This window comes from Rhodnius prolixus, unplaced genomic scaffold (genome assembly GCF_049639745.1).
Source record: "Rhodnius prolixus isolate KJV_2025 unplaced genomic scaffold, Rpr scaffold_2, whole genome shotgun sequence".
Taxonomy (NCBI): Eukaryota; Metazoa; Arthropoda; class Insecta; order Hemiptera; family Reduviidae; genus Rhodnius; species Rhodnius prolixus.
Genome location: NW_027411592.1, coordinates 36785911 through 36809578, shown reverse-complemented (window position 1 = coordinate 36809578; position 23668 = coordinate 36785911). Strand labels below are relative to the sequence as shown.

At 34.5% G+C, this 23668-nt stretch overlaps 3 protein-coding genes across 5 annotated transcripts in view; 1 reads left to right on the top strand and 2 right to left on the bottom strand.

The window, feature by feature from the left end:
• LOC141449560 (larval cuticle protein A3A-like) overlaps positions 1–23668 on the bottom strand; it is a 684900-nt gene that overhangs the window by 133884 nt on the left and 527348 nt on the right. The gene's annotated exons all lie outside the window — the stretch shown is intronic.
• LOC141449562 (cuticle protein 8-like) lies at positions 8862–9547 on the top strand. Its single transcript, XM_074119111.1, has one exon. The coding sequence runs from the start codon at positions 8985–8987 to the stop codon at positions 9528–9530; it is 546 nt and encodes a 181-aa protein (XP_073975212.1). The 5' UTR covers positions 8862–8984; the 3' UTR covers positions 9531–9547.
• On the bottom strand, positions 15055–23272 carry LOC141449559 (uncharacterized). Of its 2 annotated transcripts, none has more exons than XM_074119105.1 (2): positions 22898–23272; positions 15055–17016 (listed from the first exon to the last, which is right to left on the bottom strand). In XM_074119105.1, exon 2 carries the CDS (start codon positions 16425–16427, stop codon positions 15636–15638), a length of 792 nt encoding a protein of 263 aa, XP_073975206.1. In that variant the 5' UTR covers positions 16428–17016; positions 22898–23272; the 3' UTR covers positions 15055–15635. The 2 variants fall into 2 exon arrangements, with proteins under 2 accessions (XP_073975206.1, XP_073975207.1); XM_074119106.1 differs by having other exon boundaries at positions 15055–17013.

Genomic DNA, 23668 nt, shown 5'->3' with positions numbered 1-23668 from the left:
GTAACATTAAAAAACTCCAGTATTCTATTTCTAGTCTTTCTAAAAGTAGAAAAGACAACTGAACAATCTGCGGCTAGCGCTCTGTTGCTACTGACACAAAATAAATCATCCTTTATTTATGAAGTGTTAGGACAGGATAACTTGGTGTAGAATAAAGGATGTCTCCTGCTTTATTCTGCGGAAGGTCTTTAATAATGTGACCAAAGTTTTGGGCGGGAGGAAGAAAGGATTATTTTTGCTCTTATCAGAAAAGAAATTAAATCCTATCTCCCCATAAATAATATTTATTTGCTGTCTCCTCAAAGAAAAGAAGACATTTAGACGAAGTAGATTTTTTTTTTTTTCTTTTCGAATTCAAAATCAAGAAAAAACCGAGATAAACTTTAAAAAGTTAGCTCCGCAAAAAGTATTATTTTATTAAGATTACTTCCGCTAGAATTAGTTTCAAGTTGGTTCTTATAAGATGAGACTTTATTAAAACAAAAAAGATAACACTAAGAGGAGATAATATTAGAACACTGAATCATGAGGATTACAGCAAAAATATATATTTTAAAGAATATTTTAGTTTAAAAGCAAGTTTTCTCCAAGTGGGACAAATTACTTCGAAGTAAATATATAATAATAATAACGTAAGGAAGTTTACACCACAGGAGAAATGGCAGCTGCAATCCTACAATCTACTGCAAATTCAGATATTTAGAATCCGTGAGCAGTGCATTTGTATAAGGGGTGAAAAAAGGCTGATGTGGCTCTGGATAGAGTAAAATTACTCATCTATTAGACTCCGCAGGACTAGCGCTGGTATTGTCCGGAGGAAAAACATTTTCTTCAAGATTCTTGGAGTTTTTCCTTTTTCTGTTGAAAGTGACTTCTTTTTCAACATTTTAGACTTTACTTTGTTTGGTGAACTGGTTGGTCTCTTTAATTTTCTTGGAGAGAGCCAACTTGCTTCAACATCTGATTCAGAATTTTTTGAGGCCTACAGCGTTTTAGCGTAAACAATTTAATAATAGTAACCTATTTGATAAGTCATGTTTTTGGTAATCTTTTTTTTTTAAAAATTGATAAAATTATTATAATAAAATAAAGAAACATCCAAATAGTCCTTAATTTAAAGATTTAAACTATAAAAAAAATAGAAACAATAAATTCTTGCTCCAGTTGAAGCTGACTTTAGGGTACGTTCACAACGGAGCTGTGAGCATAGATCAGTGGTGAGCAAACTTTTTTAATGGGGGGCCAAAAAGTTTAAGAAATTCTAGAGGAGGGCCAGAATTATAGAAAAAATGCATTTTGTGTTAAAGCTTTTAATCATAATATTATAAAAACATTACAGCATTACACACTTGTGTAACTACGCGGCTAGTTTAGCTTCACCTATAGGTTATGCATCTATTATTCTACTAAGTAGAATCTACTTTATACTTCTCGACCGTCAAAACGTAATTATAGCGGGCCATATACTATCCATGTCGATGGACCCTCGGCGGGCCGGATTAAATACTTTCGCGGGCCGGCAGAGATGCTAGGAGTGATGCATCAGCGCTTAAAGAAAAACATAATACGAATGTGTGCGTGCACAACGAAGCTGCGACTAGTGACTCATACGCGCTGGTATAAACGAGCATAGATAGATGATAGAATTAAATATTTCATTTTTCTGCTAGCTGAACTCCAGTATGGGAGCTTCAAAATGGACGTTGAAAAATTAAGTAGTGCTGTCTTTACTCATTATTTTTTGTTATTATTTTATGATTTACTTTTAAACAATATTTTGTTTTTTAAACCGTGCTTACATTTATTTTTATATGTTATAATAATAATAATAATAAAATGTTTATTAATTCAAAAAATAATACAGTAATATAAAACAAAACAAAACACAAATAATGCATGGATTTTACTCGGTCTGCTATTTTTATGAGTATTTATTTGTTTTTTCTCAATAAAACCATTACTTACCTAAGAGTAAGTCTAGTCACTAGTTTTTCTTCTATGGTTATAGGATTTCCATGACAATTTTTCCAACGTTTTCTTAATTTTGACCTTATTTTTTTTTAAATATAGTGGGTGGACCCATAGACGTGATATAATGATTTGCTCGGAAACCAAATACGAATATAAATATATAACAATAATAATTTTAATATAACAAATATAACAATATAACAATCAAATAATTTTGTAATCGTCAACTAAGGAGTTCTCGAGAACCCAAAAAGGTTTCTTCAGTCGACATCTAGGATTTCCTAGGATGTGAAGAAGCTGCACAATAATAGGATTGTGTGGGGTGATAACGATTTATTGAAATCGGACTAGGTCTTTGATGTAAGAAATTTTTAGATCAGAGGGGGAGGATTAAATTTGATGCTTAACTGGGTTCGTGGGCAATTTCTCGGTGAAAATTTGGACTAGAGAAGCTGTATGCTTTTAGTAATGGAGCTCTTGGTTGAACCCGAAAGCTCTATTTTGTTATGTCCGTACCATATATGGGGCTAGATTTGGCCGTCGGAATGGAGCGAATCTCTCGACTGTAACAACTCCTCAACCATTTCCAGATCGACCCAGATACCATTAGTTATGGCAACTATGGCAAAACTGACTGAATTTCACTTTCTTCAGCTGCTGCTGGTAAGAGAAGATATTGCGATTTGAGTTTCCAATTTCCAGTGAATCAGTAAAATTAGTACTTTGGTTTCAGAAAAAATCAGCTAACTGAAAGTACCACTTTACAGAATTGATTTAATTTTGGCGGGAGAAGGGATTCGTCGGAGATGGTCCTATCGATTGGCTTTTAACCTCGTAAATTCATTTCACGCCAATAAATATACAAATTTTTATTTATTTATTTATTTTAAATTGATTTTGTAATTTACAATCTGCATAAATATATACAATAAGTAAATAGGAGGTGAATGAGATGAACTGGTGCGGGAGGAGAGAAGCTACCCAGCGGTAGCACTCTCTACAGGAGAGAGGGGAATGTGAAGAGGAGAATATGAGTAGGAGAGAGGAGAGATAGGAGAATGATGGCGTTTAGGCCTTCAGACCTCGAGGAAGTCGCGGGGCCACTGGCGATTCAGTCGTCGAAAAGTATTAGGGATGTCAGAGGAGGCGGGAGACTGTACAAGAGAATTTGAGCAAGTAGAGAGAGCAGTATGGAATTTTTGATATTTAGTCTTGTCTTGTTGGTGTATGAAGGGAATGTTGAGGTCGGTGTGAAGGGTGAAGTTAGTCAAGTAGAAAGGAGCGTCAGCTATCTGTCGGAGGAGTTTTGCCTGAAATGTTTGTACAGTCCGTATGTTTGTAGGTTTGGCTGAACCCCATAGCTCTAGTCCGTAAGTCCACATAGGTTTGAGGATAGTGTTGTATGTTAAACGTTTGAGTTCTAAGGGCAATTTGGAGCGTCGTCCAAGTAATCTGTAAAGAAGTTTCGCACGTTTTGTCATTGCTTGTCTTTTAAGTCTAGTGTGTGGGTTCCACGTGAGTCGCTTGTCTATGTAGAGCCCAAGGTAGCGCTCCAGATTTGTACAAGGAAGAGGATTGCTGTTGAAGAGGACAGGTGGACAGGAGCCCCGCCGGAGAGTAAACGTGGCATGCTGGCATTTCTGTGGGTTCATTTTAATCCGCCACTTATATACAAAATAAGTAATGAAATATGATGTTTGAAAATGGTGTGGTTGTCCCTTACAATGTTACTTTATCTTTTATCGTAATGGATTGTTGGAGGCGTCTCCAAAGGGGTCGTCCCGTGTCATTTCACTGAAGAGAAGTGAAGTAATTAAAAAAACATAATTAGTAATAATTTTACTTATCATTTGAAATAGAAGTTTCTGGTTTTTAATTATTTTTTTCTTTCTATTTTTATTTAAATAGTGAACTAATTTTTGTGGAAGTCAAATTCTCTACATCAAACTGTTTAACGAACAAAAATCCAAAAAAGTCATAAATAAGAAAAATTTGCGTGCGAGAAACGATAATAAAATGAACGCTTATACCCACAAACATTCACATTACCTCACTATTATTATACCCACTGCTAACACATTATTAAGAGATTTGCAAACTTGGGTATAATAGCGTTAATACTACAGTTAGCATTTAATCGTTACGCTGCTACTCGCGGTAAGAAGTAGGATAATAGTTAGATTTATGTTTGTTTTAGTCTAACTACTTTATTGTCACGTACATTTTGTACTTATACTCTAACATGGAGCTTTTGTGTTTAGTTGCTTTAAATCCAACACCTACTACATTGTGTTTAATATGAATTACAATATCTAAATCTCTTTTCTTCTTCGGCTGCCATTTTCCTTTCTTGCGCAAATAAGAGTTCATAAAAAAATACATACTTTTTACATTTATTTTTGAACGCTGCGATGTATGTGGTAATTTAGATTTAAGTCGCCGACAAGTTGTCGGATGTTTACTAACGTTATTCTTTGATTCCTCCTGTTTGTAAAGTCTTTTAAGAGCCCTTTTTCTAACTGCTTGAGGGATTTCACCTTGCACTCGAAACACAGTGCTCTTAAGGTGACACACAGTTCTCTATTTTGGGAGATCTGTTCTTTGTTAATTGTTGTCTTATTGTCCTCCATCCAGTCTGGACAGGCATATGTCCACAGAGATTGGTAGATTTGGTTGATAGATAGTAGACTAGATAGATTTTATCAGAAATTATAATATCTAGTTTTACCAATAGTATTTTAAAAAATAATTTGCAAAACACCATTTAAATACATAAAACCCTTAGTCCAAAAGAATTATATATACATTACAATAAGATCTGTATTGTTCTTGACAAGATAATTTTTTTTTAATCTTTTATTGCAATTTACCATTGTAACAGTTGTTGCAACAAGCAAATACGGTGAAAGAGAAAAGAAATAAAAGGAAATCATGAGTGGAGACGGCACCCAGTGGTGCCACTCCAGTAACATGCTTAAGATAAGAGAAGATCACGAGGCCATCTTCTCTTCAATCTCCTTATAGGATTACCTGGTAATGTGGAGGAAGATAGGTGTTCTATGAGAGGGTTAGGATGAGCTGCTGTAGAGGAATGAAATTTGAAGAAACGAGTGTTAGCAAGATCTGTAATGAAAGGGATTTTGAGGTCATTATGGATAGTGAGGTTAGATACATAGAACGGAGCATTAAGAAGTTTTCGAAGTATTTTTGACTGTAATGCCTGGAGGCGTAGTGAGTTGGAACGCTTAGTCGATCCCCATACTTCGATGCCGTATGACCAAATAGGTCGCACAAGATAATTTAAATTAACTTTTTGTTGCAAATTAAATGAACAAAAAACAATATTTCGACACAAGCAAAAAAATAACCTTTTTCTGGACAAACTCTTCTCGCAATTCTATCTACTACGTTTTATCTCCAGTCCTAGAACTCCAGTTAGATACAAAGAGCTTATTAATCTCGTCCTTCCATCTCAGACACTGGCGACCTCTTTGCCTTTTCCTATCCCTTGGACACCATTCAGTGGCACTGGTGTCCATGAGTTTCTGGCTCGAGACACGTGTTCCGCTCTCCTCACTCGAGCTTTCCTTCCTGTTTGCACTACTTGCAGAAAGTTTGCCTTACTCTGAAAATCTGTTTTCATTGCTAGGTCTTTCTTTTAATATTCAGGATGCTTCTTTACATGCTTCTCTGCGAGCTTCTCAATCGCAACATATTGATTTTCAAAGATAACGTAAATTACTGCAATGAAACAATTGGTACATTCAGTACAGCAACAATGGTGCGTGGATTTACTGGCTCCAGCTGTAAGATTCTTTCGAGTCAAGCCTACAAACATTCCAACACGACAAATTGAAAATAAATTTACAAATTTGTCTACGATTGCAATATTTCCTATTATGAAATAGAAGAAAATTGCAGCTAATTTTATCTATTTGCAACTACCTTCCTTGTAGAATAATACGAGATCCTAGACCATGGGTGGCCAACCCAAATGATCTTGTGAGGCACTTTGGAAATTTATCACAAGCCTGCGGGCTACTTATAAAATTGGTAATAAAATAGCGAAGTGTGGGTGGCTACAATGCAATACTGCCAACTTCTAAATATATGCATAAAAAACAGAAGAAATCTAATAATTCCCTGGAAGGCAGAGATTAAATATCTAGGTCTAATAATTATTATCCATTGATAGGAGGCTGACTTTCACAGCTCACATTAACAAAGGCAAAGCAGCTATCAAGAAGTTATTTCCTCTGTTAACAAGGGACTCCAAATATTGATACCCAAAACAAGATGTTAATGTATCGTGTTGTTATATGCCTGCCCTGCAAGGAACTTGATCTGTAACACCAACTTCAAAAAGCTCCAAATAATTCAGAACAAGTTCTTAAGACTGGCCACTGACTCACCCAGATACACTTACATCGAGACGCTTCACAAGAATACCGACTCCACTTACATCAAGGACATAGTTAGAAATAGCACACACAGATTTTTTACCAAACTCCATGATAGTGACATACCTATTTACAGCCAGACAGGAACATATGTCAGCAACTTGCAGTACAAACATAACAGAGTCAAGCACATACTTAGCCTATAATTTAGGATCATAATTTAGGCTTCAACATTTTATTTTTACCTTTTAGAGGTTTTTTATTTATTTTTCCCTCTAATTAAATTTGTACTTTCTTACTATCCTGTGTACATAAAATACACAAAATTGGTACTCAAGTAAATATTTTGTACTTACTTTGTAAATAAATAAATAAAAAAACAGAAGCAGTGCAATGTAAAAACAACTGTACTAGATTTATTGGTTACAAAACACTAGAATACAAATGGAAATATTATAAAATTAGGATGAATCTCGCGGGCCATAAAATTATTCAGGGCGGTCCACAGATTGGCCACCCTGACGTAGACTATCGTGAAGGGTGCCGACTGTAATACTTAACAAGAATAAAGGTAATACCTCTGCTAATTTACAATTTAAGATAATTTAAAAGAAATTGCATGAATGTTGATTATACTTATGCGTAGTAATACGAGTATTTAAATCAGGGAACTTCTAGAGAACTGTTGAATTCTTTATACAAGCAAATAATTGCTCACTATGCATGAAGGTATCGCCAAAGACTCATTTAAGAGTTTAATTTTTAATTTTATTTCACCTTTTTAATTTATGTTTGTTTCGCAGGCAAATTTTATGTTCGTAAAATTATTTTCTCTTATAATTAAGTTGTAACTATATTTTATGTTTTCTTACAGCTTTTTGTTGATTTATTTATTAACTTCAACCACGAGCAGACAATATCCAAGCTGTAAATACTGTTTTATATGTTAATTTTACTACTTTTTGCTTCAAATAAAATGCTATTATTATTATTCATTATTAATCTTTAATAGATTAAGCCCCGTTTTTGTCTGAATACATTAGAAACCAGTTTAGTGTCGATATCTAAATATTATTATTAATTATCCCTTCCATATTCATCAATTCATCACAAATTCTGGCATTCATTGCCGCTCTCTAGAAGTACCAAATGCTCTTCACTTTGCACCAACACAACCAGCCCCTCCCACTACTGACAATGCTCCACGCCAATTAAATCAGGCATCAAAGCGAGGAGATGCTGCAAATGAAGATACTCTTACCTTTGTTATCACATCCTGTCAAATCTCACGCAAATTACCCGCTATATTTAATCTACTTGTTGCTTGTGGAATATCTTCAACGGATGAAGTTGTTCAAAATAATGTTTTTCCCAAACAAAAAATTACTTTAAATTTAAGTTTTATGGTTTAAGTTGTACACTAACTGCTGGCCGGTGCCATATTTTCGGCCCCGATAATGTCGAACATTTATTTATTTTTGAGGCATTGTTCAAATTATTGTATAATTGTCAAAGTTGGGGCAGTTTTAATTTATTATTTTGTTGTAATCATAAATGTAGTAACCAGAAATAGGCTTATATTATGGCATTGAGCAGCAAGGCACTTTAGCCCTTCAACAACACTAGGCTACAAATGATGACAAACTGAAGCCCTGAGAACAAACTAAATGAAATGTTCTTAACAGTAGGATCTGAGCAGGTCAAACAATGTAAACACAGAATACAGGAAGCGAACTAACATATTTTTAAAAGTTTAGAGTATTACATCATACATAAAATATTTTATACAGGAAGTGATTCTCAAATCGTTTAGTTTATATTTTAATGTCAAATCTAGGATTTTTCGCCAAACAATGGGTAATCAATTTGTAATAACACAAAAATAAATGAAATTACTTTAAATTAAAATGTGCGCATCTTCAAAAATGATTACGTAAAATACAAATTATTATTACGTTTGCTTATAAAATGCAAAGCTTGTTGATCAACCTGTTTAATTTAGGATGGTGAAATTAACAGGATTGTGCGGTCAGTAGGAGAATTCCCATCTTTCTTCCATTCAAGTCTGGATCACTATAAAAGTGTACCATCTGCTCGCTTTGAATCAAAAGTTATTCAAAGAGCATAGTCAACGGTACAATTGGAAATGGTCTATCAAGTAAGTATAATGGTCTATCAAGTTTCTATTATTGTCTTGTCAAATACATGTTTAATGGTCTATCAAGAAATTATAATGAAATATATTTCCGGAAGTAGGTTACTTATTCATTTTCTAATATTGGCTTTCTGTACGAATCGAATAGAATCAAACTTTTGCCTGTTGCAAAACCTGTTTTATTTAACCGGAACAATAAAAGAGGTAATATTTCTAGTGTAACTATTTCCTAATTATTTTGTTTTTCTATTTTATTCAGTTCTATTTCATTTTTACATAAGAGGAGGTCTTCCTAAAACTGTACATTTTTTCTAATAGTTATTACATCTATTACGGAATTGTTGCCTACTTGGAAACTGCTTCGTTTTTATTTGATCGATGTTCACTTCTCCAAATAGAATTTCTGGTTTTCTTATCATTTTATTGCTAACTTATGTTTGCTCTACCAATAAATAATTATGCACTTGTTGCAGAAAATAATTGCTATTGTAGCTCTGACTTCTGTGGTCAATTGTGGTGCACAATTTGTAACCACCGGATATTCAACATTCGCCAGGCCTACCGTTCGACCTTTGGTGCCAACATATGCTGCTCGTCCACTAGTTGCAGCTGCTCCAGTAGCCGTAGCACATCCACCAGTTGCAACTATCGCACAACCAGTGCCATTAGCTGTTGCTAGACCTGTTGAAGAATACGATCCTAATCCACAGTATAGTTTCAGCTACAGAGTAGAGGATGCGGTAACTGGAGACGTTAAAGGACAAAGTGAGACAAGAAATGGAGATTTAGTCCAAGGATTTTACTCATTGGTTGAGCCAGATGGTACCGTGCGAAGAGTAGAATACTCGGCTGACTCTGTGAATGGTTTCAACGCTGTGGTGACTAAACTAGCTGCAGCTCCTGTTCCAGCTGCAGCTCCTGTCCCAGCTGTAGCTGCAGTACCTTTAACAAGGCCACTCGCCTTACCGGCTAGACCAGTCGCCTTTGCGACCCCAGTCGTATGACCATCTACTTCTCTCACAAAATGATCCAATATCAATTTTCAGTATTATTATGTTTTTGTTACAGTTTTATTATTAAAATTAAAATTTTAAAAAAGTAAAAATTATTTCCTGTTATGTATATATATATATATATATATATATATTTTTTAAATTTCTTAATAACAAGATAAATGAGAGAAAAAAATTAAAACATTGCCTCTTAAGAAGCTCCTAAATCGAGCAAGGGAAGTCGGACTCACTTGTTGAAAGGACAGTGTAAAACTATAAGTCCCGTTAGTTTAGGATTACCGAGGCACCTGCAACGAAGGTCTGTAATGATTTGCAAGTGGCACATGTAACCCGCAGCACTATTCTGAATACTTATGTTACAGCCTGAGTATTTGTAGGTTTAGCCGTTTCATACAACTAGTGGAGAACATCTTGATATTTCTGTCCCAGGTAATGGATACTCACTGTTGGCTCCATTCAGCTATACTGCTCGGTAGTGCGAGTTTAGCAGGGGACTGGTAATTTTCTACTGCTGTATGATAATGCGATAGATTTGCGATAGAAACAAGGCTCTGATAAGATTTTACTTAAGAGAAATAAACCGCACCTTCTAGCATCACAGAGAGTCGAAACATTTTTATTCTAGAACTCAGTACGAGGAGTAGATTACTATTTCGATTCCTTAATGAATCAAGTGTAACCTTGCCAACAGTTAGAATACAGATTTATCACGGCAATGGATAGCCTCTTTGTATTACCTTGTCAATGGTCAGTTCATCTGCCAATTATGGAAGCCTGATTATTAAAGCGAAATTTTGTCTGTGAAATTTGACTGTTATAATTAGCTCATTATTGGCATAGCGATTCGCTTTGGTACATCCAACATGCTCGCCATCCTTACTTCCTTGGAGAAGATGTTATATACTCATTCTGTCTCCCTTCGGCTTTTGGATAACCAACTTTGGTTGGATGCTTCCAATGGACAAATCTTATCAGTAAATCTATTTCGAATCTTATACTTGAAACCTGTATTCTTAATTTTGAAGTCTAAAGCATAAAGTTGCTTTATGAAGCTTTTTATGATATTAATAAGAACTTATCTAAAGAACTAATCGGATAACCTACTTTCTAGACTTGGAACTGTAAACGAAAGGTCCCCGAATGGTGTAGCCATAGCTGCATACATGGAAGTGATTACAATGTATCTAAAAATTTTAATACTTGAACCAAAGAAAGTTCTTGTCCAGCTAGAAAACTTTGTGGTTCATGAAAGACCTTTATTGAAAGTTTAATTCTTTTTCTTTGTTATAAATAGGGCTTGCTTTTGGATCTATAAAACGAAATCTCCAGTCCCAGATTTTATAAGACAGTTCAGAACTAAGCTTTGTAAATTTGAAGTCAAAATTCTCTACACCAACTGGATGAAACGAATTTCGAAGTTGGGCAGAAACTAAATCTGTTAGAACATAATTAATGAAAACAAGGCTATAAAAAAAAAAAATAGATAAATAAAAATAAAATCGCTTGATGTCAATAATATGAACATTGAAGACCCAAACAAGCTGTTAATTACCCTGTAATTAGGTACCTACCATGCTATTATCTTACTAGACTGTTTTGTTCCATTATACCCACAATTACGTCATGCGAGAGTATCATATTACATTTAAACAGATTTTAGTGTATAGATTCAGTTTTTGGTAAGACTGTTTCTATAGACTAAGGCCACTTGTTTAATGCATTTGTTTCAATAATTATTGTTGCCATTGTTAGTTTGTAACTCATAGTAGGTAAAACCCATTATTCTCTTCAATTAACTAGTTATAAATATTTCAGCCATTGTAAATCGATCGGAATAATTAAGTTAGAACTAATAATTGGTGTTTATAAATTAATTAAAGTAAATTAAAAAAAGACGTTCTATTAACACTTTTTCCAGTCGTGAGTCCACGCAAAAGGTCTAACTACATCATCAGAAGAACTTCTGTGTAGGAGAGATAGAAAAAAGTTCAGAACAGGATGAGGAGAAAACTAGGAAGTCGACAGGTTACATTTTGATTGGGGGCCAAGCACTAGTGGATATCTACTCGGATTTGTAGTATTCATAGTAATTGACTAGCCGTATTTGTTCAGTAAGAACTAGTCCACAAATCTTACCAATTGAAATGCGATTCACTCATTTGAAATCTTAATTTGCATGGAGCTTTCAAAGAGTCTATCTTTCCAGTAAATAGATTGGAAGCGTAACGGTTTAATCCAAAATGCTGAAGTAATGTTTATTAAACAATATATCTGCAAATGCCTTTTACCACAAAATCCATCAACTTTTTTTTTTTTGATAAAAAATGAGAAAAGTAATCCTCGCCTGGTGAGAAAGTGGACCCTGGCAGCACTCTTCAGTCTGTAAGCAGACTGAAACTTGTTTACACAGTCACAGTCAACATAAAGTTACCATTATGTCCTACAAGAAAGATGCTCTCAGATTGTATTAGAAGTAAAATATCCGGACGTTCTTAGAACTTTGAAGCGAGTCAAAAAAAATTATTTTTAAAGAATCAACGTAAGTCTTGATGTCAAGTAACTCAAAAAATATTCTAGAATCGCCTCTAAAAAGTCTACAAATATCTGATAAGGAGGAAAAACAGCAAGTCCGGTGAATTGCTACAATTCGAAAGCTTCAGGAAACTAAGAGTTTTTATTAACTGTACGTTCGTACGACCTTCGTGGAACAAGACATCTTTCAAGAACAACCACTACTCAAAACCACATCATTCATTTCATTCATTCCATCATTCATTACCCTACTCATTAACTACCAATGAATTAATAAAGAAATCTAAAGAAAAAACAAATTTAAAAAGTAAATGAAAGAATGATTATTTTGTCAATGCAGATTATTTTAAGAAGATCTAGAAAGTAAGAGAGGTAAGAAATGTCAAAAATCGGTTCCTTATTTATAGTGGATAAAACTGCTAGAAATAATCACTGAGGTCCTCTATATTCAAAAATATGGTTTTTATAAAATGGTAAAGGTGGCAATAAACCGTACTTCAAAATGGCAAAATTACAAAATGTTGAAAATTTTACAATTCCCTAAGGCGACAACTGAGGATACCACAATAAGGTTTTGGATATTCTTCCGCAAAATGATGACATTTATTGTACAAGTGAGGGAAATGCACTTTTTTAAAGCACCGAATTCAAGAAATGTTGAATAACATTATTTTTATTTCTTCTGAAATCGTCTCTGCTGGATGTTTGGTAATTTTTGGAATGGGTATCTTAGTTTAACTTGAATTTTAGAATTGGACATAGTTATGCAAAAAAGAACCAACCAACAAAAACTCTTTATCGAGTAAATAAGGTTTAAAGTTTAACCGTAATAATAAATTCTAGTTAACTTTTGGTTCTTTACAGTTAATTCATTTTTCGAGCAATAATTATAACTTATTTAAAGAGTGAAATTATTTTCAGTTACCATCAGTTTATTTTCCAAATTTTCTGAAAATGTTGCTTGGTTCTTTTTTGCAGAAAACAATATAGGTAGAAAAATAAAAGTCTATCGAAATTTTCATATAATTTATTTGTAAAACTGAACAGAATTCTATCTTTTCAAACTAAATTAAACTTTAAAAATTAAAAAAAAGTATGTAAAATATATTATTTTAATCATCTTCTGGTGTGAAATCTGTGTTAGCACCAAATCCATCTATGTAATCTTTTTCGTACTTATCAGCAAATAAATCATGGTAAAAAGAAAGACAGTCATTCGGAATAAGATGCAAAATAGATTTTATATCATTTATTTTAGGTGCTGAATTTATTTTAGGACCTTAGTTAGCTGAGTTAGTACATGAACTTTAGACTTTCTATATGCAATATTTTCCTTATTAGGGCGTTTATTTGCCTTTAGAATACTTTCGTTTGTATTATTATCCTTATCCAGAGAATTAGTACTTACCATTTCCATCGTATTAGCAAGTAAGTTAGTATTATTATAATTCATAGATTGAATATTGTTAGTTAAAGATGACTTATCTGAGTTTAAACTGGTATTATCCGGGGGTCCTTGGCCCCCGTTGTCTGCCGAAATTTCACTCTATCGATGAAACTTAGGATTTATGGGGGAGAATTCGAAGGAAATGTATTACGCTCGGAAAATAATACATACAAACACAAATAAAACCAAAGCGCACTGACAATATCACTCACGACCAACTTTGGTCCTCTGCAATCAACCGCAGATACACCATGTCTAAGAATAGACTTCTAAGAATAAATGTTTTAAACTCAAAATTAACACAAAATACTATTGAAATGACAAATTAAATATTAAACACTGAGAAATTTTTTTCTGTAAATTCACTATTTTAGCAAGCCATAGAAACTGTGATCTCATCTTAGTGCAATATTAACGCGTTTCGTAGAGTTCCTATGTTAAAATGTTAAAACTTGCATTGGTTCTCATTGTACATTGAACAGAACCAACCCACATGCAGTAATTCACTAGTTTGCAAAACAGATCCAAGCTGTTTGGTTCTGTTTTATATAACTTCCATATTAATTTGCAAAGAAAAACCAAGTTACTTGGTTCTGTTTCATTAAACTTTAAATATTCAAATATAATTTGTGGTTTGGTTCACAATGTCATTTATATCCTAAAAACGATAGTAGTGGCTTGGTTCTTTTTTGCTAAATTTAAAATAGGCTTTTAGCAACCTATATTCATCATAAACTCAATTTGAGCATACATGTGGGTTGGTTCCTTTTTGCATAACTATGTCCAATTGTAAAAAATTAACAAAATGGAATAAAATTGTATTTTTAATCTAATTTTTGTAAAAATTATTTCGTTATGTTGTATTTGTGAATGTTTCAATAACTGGGCATGGTAGGCAATTTCTTGTTGATTAGTTGATTCGTAAGTTTAAAGTAATTAATCTATAAGTTTTGGCAATTGATTTAATTTTAGTAAGTATGTTTTTGGAAAAATATTCATCACTATATCGCGAATTAGCCAAAGCATCGTGATGATAGATTAGTGAGTAAGGTTTCTTTTACGTTTTCTGAACACGAGGTGTCAAAATTTATATATTAAAGGTACTGCTAACTTATAATTTTAAATTGTATTCGCAAATAATGAATGAATAGCAATAAATGAATTTAATAATCTATTAAATTTATATAACATTATCTAGTACAAATGGTTGACGTATCAATGGATAAGTTACTAACTAGCATATAAAACAATGTTTGAAATTCGAACTCCTTTTAACGGACACTCATTGAAATAATAAGACAATGATATAACTAGAATAATATATAATAGTAATTCTACATGATTTTAGGGGAAAAAATCTCTCTCTAATATGTCATTTGAAAATCAACTATGCTTTGAATCATCAAGCTGTTCACATAAATAGAGAAAAGTTCATAAACTCGTTTGCCATGATTTGTCAAGTTTTTGGTCATTTCAATTAGTTTATGAGTCTATTGTTTGTTTTAGTTTGCGGCGCTTCAACTTGGAGGACTTTGGCACTAAGAGCCTTCTCAGCGCAGTACTTGATTCTGGACAATATCTATCTGTTACAGACACGCTGTCCAATTACCGGACAATGAGCTGTATGAGTAACAGAGTTGTAATAATTAGATTTACAGTTTGCAGGGTCCATCAATTTGCCAAGAATTTATGAAACCGTACTGCTTGAACCCATGATGTTCTCTTGGAAATGAAAGATGAATGTACACGCCATCATCTCGTAAACAAGAGAATCCCTGGGAATGCTATCATTTTGCGATCATGGTTGAGCTATTCTCAGACGTTTGGCTTACGTCTGAAAAGAAGCTCTTAAGATAATCCATTATTTTGTCATATACTGACGTGAAGCACCAAAGTGGACAATTGCTATGTTAAATTACTCGATGCCGTCGATTTAATGAAGATACTGAAGTTTCTTTTATTAAGCGCCAATGAGTTTGTTTAGTTTACTTTTTTTTAAATAGCACTAGTTTTTTCCCCCACTTTGCGTTCAGAAAGACAAGAAGGATTCAAATGATAGTTGGATAAAAAAGAGGTAGAATATTTGTTTCGAACTTGAGACAAGAGATTGGTTTCTTCTAAAATGAGTAAGTAGCGTGAGGCGCAGCGAACGAGGTATGAATTAGAGCAGCTGGCGCTGCATGTGCGACTGCAATAGGAGCAGCTGCAACAGCAGCTATTGGTGCGTGAGATACTGTTGCAACTGGCGCATGTGCAACTGTGGCTAATGGTGCAACAATTGGACGAGCAATAGCTGCTGGTCTAGCCACAACTGCAAATATTCTAGCCGCTGCGATAGGAGCTACAGGATGATTGGCGCCATCTTTATGCACAAGTGCATTGAATCCATTTACAGCGTCTGAGGAATAGTCGACTGTACGGGTGGAACCATCTGGTTCAAGTAATGAGTAAGTTCCTTGTACTACATCACCATCGCGGCTTTCTGATTGACTTTTAACATCTCCTGTAGTGGGATCATTAACATTGTAGCTGAAGCTGTATTGAGGATGTGGGTCTACTTCTTCCACTTTTGGTACTGTTGCTACTGGCGCGTGAGCTAAAGTGGCGATTGGAGCATGCGCTACCGTCGCTACTGGTGCATGCGCTACCGTCGCTACTGGTGCATGCGCTACCGTCGCTACTGGTGCATGCGCTACCGTCGCTACTGGTGCATGTGCTACTGTCGCTACTGGTGCATGACCGAATGTTGCAAATGTTGCTTGAGAGACTACTGCAGCTTGAGGTAAGGCTACAGCTGGTCCTGTGATTGGCCTAGTAAAAGTAGGATTAAACGAGGTGATGAACTGAGGTGCGCAATTTGCTATAGAGAGAAGTGCAACCCCAATTAGTATTGCCTGAAACAATACCATTGATTAACGAAGCAATAAGCTAACAATTACAGCTTAAAAATTAACCACTTACCAAAAAGCTCATTGTTCGTCTGTTGTTAACTACTACTGTTAGGATTCTAGTTTTAGATGCTTTATATAGTGTGTGATCTGTTGTGGAAGATATTTACGAAATCGTCTTGAGTTAGGAAGACTGGTCTATTCGAATGTTTCAACGCAAATAGAAACATATTCTTCACAAAACCTCATTTTAGTGAATTTCTGATGATGCAGAAGGTGGTTTACAGTAATATTAACTTTTCCATTTATTTAAAGTGAATTTTTTTCAATACTTAAGTCAACTGAAATTTTCTTTAACTTATAAGTTTACTGTTAACACATTGACCATTAACAATTTCGCCTGGAGAAACCATTATGTTGATATTTTAATTACCATTAATAATAATAATATTTTAATTACAAATTCAAGGTGAAATATAGGTATATATGTATATGTCTTTAATAATCGCTTTTATTAATAGTTATTCATAATATCCTCTTAAACTGAAACTATCTTTTGCAATTATGCAAGATCTTGGTACCAAGCTTATTCGTTTTCACTCTCTACCTGCTGAAAATACTCAAATTAAAAGGTTTAGTTTTGTAAAATTTAGCTTTAGTAATGTTTAGCCTTGTAAATCAATCGTCTTTTCTTTTAATTCATTTTTGTCGATGAATTCTTAAACTAACCAACATTAGTTAATTTCCAAAATGCTGCAAGAGGATTTCTTAATTCTTAAGCATGAGATTTTCAGCATGAGCAAGTGGGGTAAATAAGTCTTATCAGGCCCCTTAAAACAGAACTCTTTGCTTTTGGGTGAGAATCCGATGAAAACGATTTCATGAGTTTTTCATTTTCTCCTGCCCTCTTTAGATGGGTAGGTTTGTTTTTTTTAAGACAACTGCTATCAAAGAGAGTTCAACGTTTGTTGGCAAATATAAGATCAAACACATTTAACCATGTGAGTTAGTTGTGTTATAATGTATAAAAACAGATTGAAATAGACAGTAAATGGAGCTGGACTGAGATATCCCCATAAGGAATACAAAATAACTAATTACAGCTTTGTGTTCAAAAAACACTTTCGATAAAAAACTGTAATTTATTTGGCCCTAGAAACAAATAATCTATTCTATTCGTTAATTACAATTACATTAAGACTTCCCTAAGGGAAACTATCCTTCCATTCGTTTTCCTAAAAGCATTCCTAGGCCAACTATAGATCGTCTTAAGTGTCTAGGATTCTTAATGGCAAACGCCTAATCTGGAATCCTTATACTGTAAAAGAAAGCAACAAACGATTCAAACTTCTCTCTAGACTTCTCGACAAACGATCGCAACTTTAATTAAAGAATAAACGACTAATCTACCCAATGCTACACAAAACTGTCTGCACAAACGGGACTAAACATTGGGTATCAGCTAAAGCTTCCATTAGTTCAGATTCCAATAGGTACAGCAAGTCACAGACACTCGGTCGAATGTCCTTAAAATGCTCCTTATTTTATGTTACTATTGCACCGAAATTTCCTTGTCCCTGATTTCTTACAACTTCCACTCCACTTTCCTAACTTCATTGTCAGGAAATCCTCCAAGACGGCAGAAGGCCACTTCATCTACTTAATGAAGCAAGTGCCAGTGCATAGTTAACCCTCCATCGGGCGCATTTAATCTGAGAGATGAAGAGGGCATTTTTCTATTGATAGCAACTCAGGTATTTCTTAGAATGAGCCATAGCCCTCAGTAGCTTACTCTTTTACCTTCTTCTAACCAAACGTTCGGTCAGTGGTGTTACGTGGTCTTACCTAGCGTCCGCGTAATCTGTTGCGCCCGATGGGTAGAAATTTTTTTCAGGTTTTCTCATCAAAAACTGTTACAAAGTAAGTACTATCATCTATGAGACATTTTCCCATTCATTGATTATTTCTGCAATGAGTGTTTTTATAGAATAACATTGAATAGAAGAAAGAGAAGGAGATTCAGACTCTGAACAAGAAGCTTTTTTTTGCTTTTTTTTTGGACGAACATGATGCGTATGAATTAGAGTGGGTATGTACAGGATAAAGTAACCAAATTGTCGGTTAAGTAAACTCCTTCTAGAGTTAGACGAGGAAACTATAATATTTTATTGTGTTTGCTTGGTGTAGTTGGTGACAATAGGAATACAGTGTACAGAAACGTTCGGAGATGGCTCATGGTCATTTTTTCGCTCTTCTGAACAAAGCGGACACCACTACGTGCAAAATTTCTTGGATAGTAATGCTAATAAACTATCGCATATTTACAAAATATGTGCACCTCCAAATTAGGGATTTCTGTGATTTTTTTCTATTCATGTTAATGTTCAATTCTAGTTAACAGTTTTTTTTTTTTTTAAGAAAAATTGAAATAAACTGACATTTTTCATTCTTTGTCAAAACATTTTTGATGAAATTAACAGATATTTGGTCATTAATCTCACAGATTAGCTGCGCCCCATGGTGTTTCTATTTTAGCTATTTGAGGCGCCACATAGCCGTACGGTTACAGGCAATACCCGCAATAGCTATGATTTGGTACTGGTTCGATTCCTGGACTAGGCCCTGGACACTATTTAAAAGTTAACGTGAGCAATTTATATTATCAATTTACGTTTGCTAGTCGCCTCCGTTTTTGGTAGTACAATGTTAGCGTCTTATAAAATAGGCATTACTTTAATTTTTTTAGCTAATCTAACACGTTTTTCGACACAATAACGCTAATCTAATCTGAAACAGCGGCCCAAGCAAGTAGGAGTTCGATAGAAATGGGTTTGATTAGTTTATGTCGGAGGGTGATGGCCACCACGGAGTAAATAGATCTGGAGGTGGTTGGCATCGGAAGTAGAGATAAATTCATTTTATTTAATGAAAAACAGGAAACTATTAGAAATTTAGAGTCATTTGATAATATCTTTTCTTTGTTTTTAAGTGTTTATACAATTTTTTGAAGAGAAAGAAGGAAATATCTTTATTCTTTCTGGCAGTAAATATAAACTAATGGGGTTAAAACGAAAAGGTCCCAATTGTATTATTCAGGGTCTTGAATTTGTTTACGTCATTTCTAAAAGAGTATTTGTTGTGATGCTAGTCGCACTCTTTCTCCCAGCTTCGTTCAAGTTAGCTACTGCTGAGTCAAGATTAAGTGAGAAGTCAAGCGTTAAGGACAGAATGTTAGCAACGGGGAGGAAAGTTTGATGAAAGAGCCACGTCAAAACAGCTTTGACGTTTTATCAATCAGCAACAAAACTGCAGACACTGTAGCGTACCCTGGTATTCTTCTTTTTAGTGTGACTTCTTTTCATCAAATTGCTTTTTATATTTCTGATATGATGGTCTCAGATGTTGATGCGCCTTAAATTAAAGAAAGAAAATAAAAGAAGGCGTTTCAATTGAAATAACTCTTGTGTGGCCAGGATTTCCCGATTTCAAAAATATGCCGGTGTAAAGTGAGATGAGGTTGTAACACCGCCTTAAAATTAGTTAAATCCAGAAATCGGTAATTTAATATTATACAGGGTTATCCATTTAAAACGCAGCAATCGCTAATAACTTTTTAGGAAAGCGGAATTTTGAAAAAACGTACGGAGTAAACTACGAGGGTCGTTTGAAAAGTCCGTGCAAAGTCAGAGAGATAGCACCACTGGCGCGTATCGAGGTTATGTTTAGTTAGTAGCATCTCTTGGAAGAACCCACACCAAGTTTCAGCCAGATCGGTCTATTTCTTTGTGTTTGGCATTCGTTTGAATCGAGGAAGTCGAGTGATTTTCAAAAAATGGACGAAAAAGAATTTCGTGTGTTGATTAAACACTACTTTATGAAAGGCAAAACGCCTGAGGAGACTAAAGAGAAGCTTGATAAACATTATGGTGACTCTGCACCTTCGATTAGAACAGTTTATAAGTGGTTTCAAAATTTTCGGAGTGGCCATATGGGCACAAGTGACGCTGAACGTTCTGGACGCCCTGTTGAGGTTACTACTCCAGAAATCATTGATAAAATCCATGATATGGTGATGGATGACAGAAGAGTGAAGGTGCGTGAGATTGCTAGTGCTGTGGGCATCTCGAATGAACGGGTACATAATATTTTGCATCAACATTTGGACATGACAAAGCTATCCGCAAGATGGGTGCCGCGATTGCTCACGCTTGACCAAAAACGAAATCGTGTAAGGACGGTTTCCAGCTGTTCCAGAAAAATCCGCAGGACTTTAGGCGTCGTTTCGTCACTGTGGATGAAACATGGATACATCACTACACTCCTGAGACCAAAGAACAATCTAAACAATGGGTTACCAAGGGGGAATCTGCGCCAAAAAAGGCGAAGACCGTTCCTTCGGCTGGAAAGATTATGGCGACTGTCTTTTGGGATTCGCAAGGAATAATCCTCATCGACTATCTGGAAAAGGGTAAAACTATTACAGGTGCATATTATTCATCGTTATTGGACCGTTTGAAAACCGAGCTGCAAGAAAAACGCCCACGATTGGCCCACAAAAAAGTCTTTTTCCATCACGACAACGCACCAGCTCACACCTCAGCAGTTGTGGTCGCAAAATTAATGGAAATAGGGTTCCAACTCGTTTCACATCCCTCATATTCTCCAGACTTGGCTCCCTCGGACTACTATTTGTTCCCCAATATGAAGAAATGGCTGGCGGGAAAAAGATTTTATTCAAACGAGGAGGTGATTGCAGAAACGAATGGCTATTTTTCAGACTTGGACAAATCCTATTATTCGGAAGGGATCAACAAACTAGAGCAGCGTTGGACGAAGTGTATAAGCCTAAAAGGAGACTATGTTGAAAAATTAAAAAGGTTTACCCCAAAAAATTAAGTAGTTTTTATTTTTGCACGGACTTTTCAAACGACCCTCGTATGTTTTTTTTTTTTTGGCCTAGTTTTCAAATTTTTCAACCCCGATGCTGTATCTTTATTTTTTGAGGAGTTACAGGCAAAAACTTAATTAAGGTTTCATAAGGACCACTAGTTTTGACAATGGTTTTGAAAACTACATAAAAAATTGTGAAAAATGCCGTTAACCCCGTTTCGATATCCCTAATAATTGTCGAGATATTTAAGATCAAAGTTACAATTTTATCTATCGTATTCGTAATCGGTTTTCAATATTAATTTTCCACCAGAAATACACGTTTTGGGAGGCCGTCTGACGGTAAAAAAATGATATTTTTGACACAAAGAACAAAAATAATAATAATTGAAGATTTTAAAGAATATAGAGAATGTAATGGTTGTGGGAGAATCAGGATAAATTTGTTTTATCATCAAATAAAAGCAATCGTCACATCATTTTAGTGTATCCCGTATGCAAGACTTCTTGACCTATGATTACGGTAAGAATCTCTTGCCAGGATGTTGGTCTAGTGATCAAGAGCGTGGCTTTGTAAGTGGGAGGTCCCCAGTTCGAATCCCACGTATGACTACATTTTATTTAAAAAAGTATTATGATGTATAAGGTATTGTAAATGACTGCACCCGCGGGATAGACCAACACCCTGGCAAGATATTCTTATATCAAATTTTATTAGTCACTATATTAGTTATGTATGAAAGATATATAGAGGATTAGCAGATTTATTGTATGATAAAGGATAGAAAAGTTACGGCCGTTTTTATGGTGGAAAACGCAAATATCGTCGGAAAAGTTAAAAGTGGAAACATCTTGGACACTATTGAGAATCGGGCCAAAGTGAAGAGAATATTTTTTGTTGCATTTGAGCTGCTGAATCACCTCCCGAAGTTTCGACCTCTCCTCCGAGTACACTCTGTATAAAGAATGTGAAGAATAAAGTTTATCAGGTATTTCATATTTCCATATGACGCCATTCAGCCAATTTATATAATACGCATTGTACTTTGTTGTAATTTACAAATGTTCTTGCGATTGCTCCTGCAAAAGTAAATTTAGTAGCTGAAACAATAGCATGTATAGATAGAGTTACCACCCATAGAGTGGATCTCCAATGAATCTATACTAATGGCCTTTACTGGAGTTCTACATTGATGCGTAGTCTCCAGATGAGTTGTGTATTATGGGTTACGCCAAAGGTATCAAGATATAATATATTAATATATGTAATTATTACATCATGCACTAAATCTGAGAAATGGCGGTTAGCCGGTCAACAGATCGTTATTGTAAATCAATATAAATATCTTGGTACAACGCTTACGCCTACCCTGATATTGAAGAACCATTTTGAAGGAAGAATAATGAAGGAGAAAGCGAGGTTAAACAGTATTTGGAAAAGTTTTATGATATACCATATACATGGAAATTGCAAGTGTATGTTCAGTGTCTCGGTCTACAATGTGTTACGGTGCACAGATTTGGGGATGGAGGGACTATGAGGCTGTGGACGTTATTTTCTTAAGAAACTGTTTGGTTTACCTCAATACACCCCCACATACCTGCTGTATATTGAGACTAATTTGCCACCTCCCTTCCTCTACACACTTCAACTCCATTTCAATTAAAGCTGTAAATTATCTACTCTTCCAGACAATAGGTACCCAAAAATTCTTGCTTGTGAAATAATAAAAAGAAATCTTTCCTGGTTCAGTAGTTTGAATAAGTTAATTACAAATTATGATATGACAGCTGATTTAACAAATTTAAATTTGACAACAATTAGCTAGAAAATGCAATTTAAAAAATCAAATTTTACTGTACATATGAAAACAAAAAGTTAGGCTTTATAAATGATGCTAGTACGTATGTCACAGACCCTTATGCTGGCCATATTTATCTACAAAATATTTGTTCAAGTAGTACTGTAGATTGACTTTAATATCTATTAATCTATAATAATCAAACTATTAATTACAGGTTAAAAAGAAAACATTATAAAAAAATTATGAGGCTAAAAAATTCAAAAACTTTTTTAAAAAAATGCTTACATCAACATACATCAATGATTTTGTTTATTTTATTTATTTATTTTATTTTATTTATTTTTTTAAATCGTCTGTTTAAGTTCATTCTTCGATTGAAGTAATTGTTATTTTATGTAGTAGCCAAAGGTTTATAATTAAAGGTAATAATTATCTGGCTTTATCGCAAATATGGTTTTCTTCAATTACATTCTCAATCTAGGTGTTCTCTCCACAATATTGTATACATGTAATATAAATTAAATGAGATATGCATACGTTTAGGACATCTAATTATTCCAGTATTTT

Excerpts from the sequence above, each read along its gene's own strand:
- LOC141449562 (XM_074119111.1), top strand. The coding sequence starts at position 8,985 with ATGCACTTGTTGCAGAAAATAATTGCTATTGTAGCTCTGACTTCTGTG.
- LOC141449559 (XM_074119105.1), bottom strand. The coding sequence starts at position 16,427 with ATGGTATTGTTTCAGGCAATACTAATTGGGGTTGCACTTCTCTCTATA.